This window comes from Theobroma umbraticum, unplaced genomic scaffold, assembly GCF_002168275.2.
Source record: "Theobroma umbraticum cultivar Fairchild unplaced genomic scaffold, ASM216827v3 scaffold_67.0, whole genome shotgun sequence".
Classification (NCBI taxonomy): domain Eukaryota; kingdom Viridiplantae; phylum Streptophyta; class Magnoliopsida; order Malvales; family Malvaceae; genus Theobroma; species Theobroma umbraticum.
The window spans coordinates 4,606,403-4,614,141 of NW_018397262.1; the positions used below are offsets into that span (position 1 = coordinate 4,606,403).

The following is a 7,739-nucleotide window of genomic DNA, read 5'->3' on the forward strand; positions in this document are numbered from 1 at the left end:
CTTTAAAATTAATTTTTTTAACTTTTTTTATTTGATTTTCTGAATTTTCTTCACAACTGTACACGTGGACCCCACGCAAGGTCACCTGCTTTCCTTTCCTGTGCATAATTCTTTCCTTCCCAATCCGTAATCTCAGTTACCAAAAGCCGAAACACACAAAAGACCAAAAGCCCGGCGCCAATGTCGAAGCGGAGCTACCATCACTTGACGGATCTCGGCTGCATCGCCGGTGAAGACTTGTCCGAGTTCGGCGCTGGCAAGGAAGGATGGCTAGCCCCCGACGCCAGCACCACTCTCCTCTGTGCTCTCGACGCCCATTCTCTCGCCATCGCTAACCGATCACTTATTCTCATCCTCGGATGGTCCGACGCGGATGAGCCTCGGGTCCAGATCCGTCCCGAACTGTCACCTATCGAGGTCGAGCACATCACGGCCATAGAGTGGCTGGTTTTCGATGAGATTAAAGTGATTGCAGTTGGGACCTCTCGAGGGTTCATCTTGGTTTACTCTTTGCGTGGTGATTTGATTCATAGACAGGTAACTTTTCTTTTTAATTTTTTTTTCTTTTTTGAGCTTGGTTTGGTTGTTATTGGTATTTGCTTGAAAGGTTGCTTTAAAGCAAAATTATGTAATTGATTAAATGAACTTTCACTGGAATATGATGTTAATTACTTCATATAAAAGTATAATTATGCATTTCGAATATCTAAATAATTTAAATTTTCATTTTTAATTCTTCAAAAATGATTGCTTTTTTGTGTTTTGCTTCCAGAAGCACAATAAAAATACTAGCTTGATGTATTTCAATTTAAGGAATGCTGGATTTATTTATGTGTCTAGTTTTTTAGTTTTACCTTCAATTTAATATTTTAACTTCAACGGATGATACAGTTGTGTTTTGTAGACGAACATAAATGGTGTGTTTTGTAGATTTTCATGTACACTTATAGGTTGTATGTCGGATGAAGTCTTCTTGTGTTAACATTAATTAGATTTAAACGTTATTAGGTTGAGATCAGTTAGAGATAAATCATTGTTGGAATGGTGAACTCATTTGTTTAATATTTGATTTTAGATGGTGTATCCAGGACGTATCGTAAAGTTAAGAGTCCGTGGAACTAAGAAAGATCTGACACAAGATATATCTTCGGAGGAAGTTTGTGTTGTCATACCTGGTGTAATTGCTCGTTTTGATGGGTCTGATATAAAGGTGAGTTCCTGCTTAAATGTGTAATAGTTATTCAGGAACATGGTAAGAACTGCCTGTTTATCTGATGCAGAAGCAAAGCATTAGATTTATGTATATTTTGGACTTGTTTTGCTAACTTAGATGACTCCCCTCTGGTAATGTAGAGTATGCTTCAAAGGTGGTTTCAAGAAACACATTCTCGTTTTTGGGATCAGAAACCAAAGAAAGATTCAGAGGATGTAGGAAACTCTTATGGGAGATTACCTTACCAGTTATGGAATGTTAATAAGTATGGGACATGTGTTGAGGCCGCAATCACTGGCATAATGCCACCCCCTCTTATGGAACTCCAGGTGATTTTTAATGTTGCTTAATCGTATTAGCTCATGCTAACAGTTGAATAATTTATTTTTCAATTCTTAATTAATGGCCATTTGATCTTCAAAATGTGAATATGAAAAACTGGTTTTACTGGTTCAATATTTTGCTCATTATAGTACATATTATTTGTGCTTTTGTTTGTTTTGCCAATGAATTATGGAAGCTTTCTGAAGTTATTCTGGTATTTGAATTCAGCTGCTTTTATTGTTGGGCAGTCAAATCAACGTTACTATTGTGCAGTCACCATTGGAGATGATGCTGTGATCTCAGCTTTCAGGTTAGTTTCTTCCCATTTTGAAATATAATATGATTTATATTTCATTACAAGACGGGATTCTTGCATGGGTAGTTTCTCTTTTTCTTTTCTTTTGGTGCTTTATTGATAAACTTTTGTTTAATTATGTTGAAGACTTTCAGAAGATAGGAGCCGTTCCTTGGTAGGAGCTATTTTGTCAAAAGTTGTGCCTGCAACATTTTCCACAATTGCATCTTTTTCTAAAATGATATGGCGGAGTGAACAAACGCCAAAGAGGAAGTCAGAAGAGAAGCCTCAATCATTTGCTCGAGGTGAAGTTTGTTAAACTTGTATATTATTCCTCCTTTGGTTCTGCTATTATCTTCTCCATGGTATTTAAATTATGTAGTGTTAATCTCTAAAAATATCTGCTTGTTTCAAAATTCATGTATACTTATAATTATTCTAAACGAAATATTTTCTTAGATTCAAATTTTTAGGTGATTGAAGCTGAGTTACATTGGTCAGGAGTGTTTGCTGTTGCTGAGATCATTTAACTGATCTTTAGTTCTCAATTTTCCTTTGGTACTATCACAAGATTTGTGGCAACAGTCTCATTATTAAGCATGTAACCTCTGCTTGCATGTTTCTCTGATTATTGTATTTAGTAAGTCTTTTTATAATTTTTTATTGTCATCCTTGCTACATGCTTATATTTCCTGTTCAACTATGGGCTTACACCAAAAGAGTTCATCTTAGCATGTTCTGATGTGCAATTAAATATCTAAGTGGATAGAGAGAGTATTAATTATTTAAGAAAGAACTTTTCTGTTTCTATCATATTCTGAGACAAAGAATGTTACAAATTCATTGCGTCTTTTGATGTGTTCTGAATATTAACACACTTAGTTAGCATACAAACCTTAGCCACTTTCTTAGTTCTCTTTATTAAGGCTTTTCCAAAACCTGTTGAATATGTTATTGATGTCATGATCTTTTTCCCAGCTTCTCCTTTGACATGTTTGAAGGATCACCCAAGAAAAGGTGAAAAGCTCACCTTATCACCCAGTGGCACTTTGGCTGCTATTACAGATTCACTTGGTCGTATATTGCTCTTAGATACTCAGGCACTTGTAGTAGTGCGACTATGGAAGGTTTCTTCTGCATCTATGGTTTTCAATTTCTTGAAAAGCAACAGCTCCTTTTTCCTTTTCGGTAAGCAGTTTTCCTAATACACTCTTCAGGGATATCGTGATGCAAACTGCTTCTTCATGGAAATGTTAGTCCATAAGGAGGCTATAGGGTCAGGTTCCTCTTACCATGAACCAGGAAAGAGTGACTACTGCCTCTGTTTAGCCATTCATGCACCTCGAAAAGGAATTGTTGAGGTGTGTTCATGTTTCTTTAAAGTGTTTCTTATTATTTCTTTATTGTTGTGCTTGTTGTTAGGACATTGAAAATCTATTTTTATATATGGCCATGACGGAAGAGCAGGAATAGTCAGTAGCATTTATTGTCACAATGATAACAATGCATTACCATTAAGCAGTGGGCCCATATCATCTAGCCTCGATGCTTAGGGGGGGGGGGGGGGGGGGGGGGGGGGGGTGCATAGGGCGCATACAAGTGGACCCTTGCACAATAGATAGTTGGGATTGATATGTACGGAATATAGTGAATAATTGTGGAAATGAATTGATGTCTTAGTCTAATTGTGTGGAAATAATTGTGCAAACCGATTGACAGATTACCTAAACTATGTTCACTCCATAAAGAAAACATCCTCGTTGATCCTTTCACGAGTGGATTCGATGTTGTAAACTAATTTTTCCTCTTATCAGAGATGCATTTGACAGATTTCTGGCTTTGCTGTTGTAGATTGAGTCGTGTCATTGGAGAGTGGAAACTATACTACTTTCCTAGATGGTTTTCTTTATGCAGCTCTTAGAACTTCATTTAGTAGAGCAAACGTTTAGCGTTATATTCCAGTCAATGTTTACTTGACCACATCATGCACAGGTCTGGCAGATGAGAACCGGACCTCGTCTCCTAACCATCCAGTGTGCTAAAGGTTGCAGATTGTTACAGCCAACTTACCGGTTTGGATCATCATTGGACTCTCCTTATGTTCCTCTGGAAGTTTTTTTGTTAAACGGAGACTCTGGTCAACTGTCAGTGTTGAATCGCATTCTTAATTGAATATAATTTTACATAGAAAGTTCATTCTTTGTTCTGTATTTCATTTCTTCGCCTCCATCTCTGTTTGTTTCCTCTGTGACTGCAAATTAAGGTGCCGTAAAATGTATCTCTGTTTGTTTCCTCTGTGACTGCAAATTAAGGTGCCGTAAAATGTAAATTGTAGAAAGAATGATGGTACTAATCATGCCTCCTTTTATTTTCACACAGACAATAAATTGGAAAAAAAAAACCAGCTTAATTTGATAAAGAAACATGACTTGGTTTTTTGTCGATTAATGATAATTTTTAGATTTAACTTTGTTCTAATGGATGCATAGGCACTAGTTCAGTAACTTTTCAGGCAAGCTCAAGTCGTTAGTAGTGGTTGATTTGAATCATTGTATAAGTCTTAACAATCATTTTTACATTAGATGTGGATTTAATAATTTTTTATGTTTAAATTACATGATTTTCAAAAATTCAAACTCTAAGTTGTTATTCGTTTTCAAATCTAAATCAGATGTGGGTCTAATAACTTTTTAAGTTTAAACAATGTGGCTTTCAAAAATTTAAATCTCAAATTATTAGTAGATTTTAGGCTTAAATCTAGTGGCCTTCAAAAGGGTAAGTTTAAGTTGTTAATAATGATTGGTTTGGATAGTTATGTAAGTTTTAACAATTATGAATTATATTCATATCAAATGTGGCACACGTTACAATCACGATCAATGTGCATTTAACATAATCATGATCTCACTACTGTAATGTGAGAGTTTATATCGGATTGACACATGCTTTGATACTATTTGTAATGATCTAAGTCCAAATATTGATTTGGTGACTTTTTAAGTATAAATCATGCGAAAAGTTCAAGTTTAAGTTATTAATAGTAATTGATTTGGATCGTTATATAAGTTTTTATAATCACATTTATATCAAATGTAAAATGAGGAATTACAAATTTAATTATATTGACTAACTTTGATTAAAAATATTTTTATTAAAAATATAATAATATTTATCTCATTTGGAAATAAACTACTTAATATTGTAGCTGGAACGGGACACAAATCAAGATGGTGTTAACTATGATACGATGCATGCAGGATCGATTGCACAGCATTGCAAAATGAAGTTCTGACTTGCTTTTTGACATGAATTCTTACTTTTGACCTATCTCTCTATATTTTTGGAAAAAAAGAAAAAGAAAAAGATATCTTTAATTTCTGATGATGATCCCAAAATGTGAAGATCATTATAATTTCTTAAAGTTACTTTGACGAAGACCTGAATCATCTGTAATCTACAATAAAGAGTTCCTTTATGTAATACTTTTTTATTTTTATTATCACATCAAGTGAGTTAAAAAGTAGTGAGTTACAATTCTAAGATGAATTAGTTTTGTATCTCTACTGTGATTTGGATCTAATGGGCATATCCCAATAAGCATAAAATAAAAGTAGACATCAAATGAGAAATCAAGAAAAATATGCAAATCCTACCAACGTCTCAGATGGGATAGGACACAGCGGCCTTGATGCTTTTTCATCTAACAGAGGACATACAATTTTCCTTTTTATTCCATTAATTTAATTTTGAAAATTTTAGAGATTTTGCAAAGCCCTGTTGGTTGACTTGAAAAGGAAATGTCTCCACTTCACCTCCCTAGCTTGCTCTTTTTCGACTGCCGTTGTTTCATAACTTCCTTTTTCTCGAGAAAATATGGGAAAGGCAGTTAGCATGTTGTGTCGAATCCTTTTCCTGCTTTTAGCGTTCTTGCATTTCCAGGTCCTTTGTTCATTGAGTTTCTCTTCCTCTTTTCTTCATTCACCTCATTTGTGCCTCCCAGAACAGAGGGCCGCCTTGCTCGAATTCAAAAACACCATTTCTCTGGCTGATTATTGTGATGATTACCCAAGGACAAATTCTTGGAATGAAAGCACGGATTGCTGTTCATGGGATGGAGTCAGTTGCCACATGGTGACGGGTCATGTTACAGGCATCGACCTCAGTGCCAGCTGCTTTAACGGTGCTCTCACTGCAAACGACAGCTTCTTCCACCTTCAAGGACTTCAACGACTCAACTTTGCTGAGAACCATTTCAATGGCTCTATCTCATCGGAGTTGTTTAATCAGTTAGTGACTTTGACCCATCTTAATCTTTCTTCTAATTCATTCTCTGACTTAATCCCATATGAAATCAGTCTCCTGTCAAACTTGGTTTCACTCGATCTTTCCAAAAATGGTTATTACCACTTGAGATTTGATGGTCAAGGTTTTGACATGCTTGCAGGCAACTTAACCGAATTGCAAAACCTTATCCTTGATTTTGTAGATATGCCTGATGTTGCATCTCCTTCCTTTCTGAACTTGACATCATCTCTGGAACACTTGAGTCTCAGATATTGTCAACTACATGGGGAATTTCCAAGTGATGTTTTTCGCCTTCCATACCTCCAGCACATAAATTTAAGTTATAATGAAAATCTCACAGGTTATCTCCCTAAGACAAACTTGAGTCTTAGAGGGTCAATTCCAGCATCATTGGGAAATCTCACTCAAATCATCTCCCTAGATATTTCTTATAACAATTTTGGAGGACAGATTCCAGATGCTTTTGGAAACCTTAATAAATTGACTTCTTTGTCATTTTCTTATTGTAATTTTACTGGTCAACTTCCGTCAACTATGTTCAACCTCACACATCTTACCAATCTAGATTTGTCATATAATCGAATAGAAGGTCCCCTGCCAAATCATGTTAGTGAGCTTCAATTGCTAGGAGAAATTCTCTTATCCGGTAACCTTATAAGTGGTGGAGTACCATCTTGGCTGTTTACTTTGCCATCTTTGAGATGGTTAGGTCTGAGCTGTAACAAACTTACCGGTCCAATTGACCAAATTCAGAAGCCTAATTCTCTTGAACATATTGATTTGAGTTCTAATGACATTCATGGATCAATACCCAATTCTTTCTTTGATCTTGTGAGTCTTGACACGCTTGATCTTTCCTCAAACAACTTCAGTGGTGTCATCAAGTCAAATATGCTTGCAAAACTCAAAAATCTTTTGTTTCTTTATCTTTCAAATAATAGTTTACTATCATTAAGCGCAAGCGAAGATGATGTTAACTATTCCTTCCTTCAGCTTGTTAAAGTGTCATTCTCTTCTTGTAGCATAACACAATTCCCAAGTTCTTTCGAACATCAAATTTGGAGAGTTTAGATCTTTCCAATAACAAGATTTGTGGTGGAATTTCCAAATGGGAAGCAGAAGGGTGGGAAAGCTTGCTCGTGTTGGACCTTTCTAACAACTCTTTGACCAATTTGGAGCAAGTTCCATGAATGAATCTTCGATTTCTTGACCTTCGGTCCAACTTGCTTCAAGGGCCAATTCTGTCAAATCCTTTGATTTGCAATCAAAGTTCGCTTGTGTTTCTTGACTTGTCTAGAAATTACTTGACTGAAACCATTCCAAATTATCTTGGAAATTTCAGCATTTTGCTGGAGTTCATGAATTTGGAGATGAATCATTTTTATGGCAAAGTCCCTGATTCGTTTACAAATGATCAGTTGAGTTATTTTCTCCTTAATGACAACCAATTGGAAGGATTACTGCCACAGTCTTTGGCTAATTGTAGTTCCTTGAAACTTTTGAATTTAAGGAACAACAGGTTTACTGATACCTTTCCCCATTGGTTAGCTTCACTTCCTGAGCTACAAATTCTTCTTTTGCGAAATAATAGATTGTATGGTC

The 7,739-nt window shown here is 35.7% G+C and overlaps 2 protein-coding genes across 3 annotated transcripts in view; both read left to right on the forward strand.

Annotated features, from left to right (window-relative positions):
- LOC110419786 (Rab3 GTPase-activating protein non-catalytic subunit) lies at positions 1-4,245 on the forward strand. 2 transcript variants are annotated; one of them, XM_021432895.2, is made up of 8 exons: positions 1-537; positions 1,076-1,210; positions 1,354-1,542; positions 1,786-1,847; positions 1,980-2,137; positions 2,811-2,959; positions 3,050-3,193; positions 3,825-4,245. In XM_021432895.2, the coding sequence occupies exons 1-8, from the start codon at positions 181-183 to the stop codon at positions 4,002-4,004; spliced, it is 1,374 nt and encodes a 457-aa protein (XP_021288570.1). In that variant the 5' UTR covers positions 1-180; the 3' UTR covers positions 4,005-4,245. The 2 variants fall into 2 exon arrangements, with proteins under 2 accessions (XP_021288570.1, XP_021288571.1); XM_021432896.2 differs by having other exon boundaries at positions 3,647-3,957.
- A 1,162-nt stretch (positions 4,246-5,407) lies between these two features.
- Positions 5,408-7,739, forward strand: part of LOC110419697 (uncharacterized) — a 6,821-nt gene continuing 4,489 nt past the window's right edge. The window contains 2 exon segments of the mRNA XM_089784128.1: positions 5,408-7,173; positions 7,176-7,736. Of these exon segments, the coding sequence (XP_089640254.1) occupies positions 5,706-7,173; positions 7,176-7,736 (2,029 nt within the window). The 5' untranslated portion in view covers positions 5,408-5,705.

Bases quoted from the DNA above. Each gene is read 5' to 3' on its own strand.
- LOC110419786 (XM_021432895.2), top strand. From the start codon at position 181: ATGTCGAAGCGGAGCTACCATCACTTGACGGATCTCGGCTGCATCGCC. The intron at 2,138-2,810 runs GTGAAGTTTGTT...TCTTTTTCCCAG, and splicing joins GCCTCAATCATTTGCTCGAG to CTTCTCCTTTGACATGTTTG. The intron at 2,960-3,049 runs GTTTCTTCTGCA...TACACTCTTCAG, and splicing joins TAGTAGTGCGACTATGGAAG to GGATATCGTGATGCAAACTG.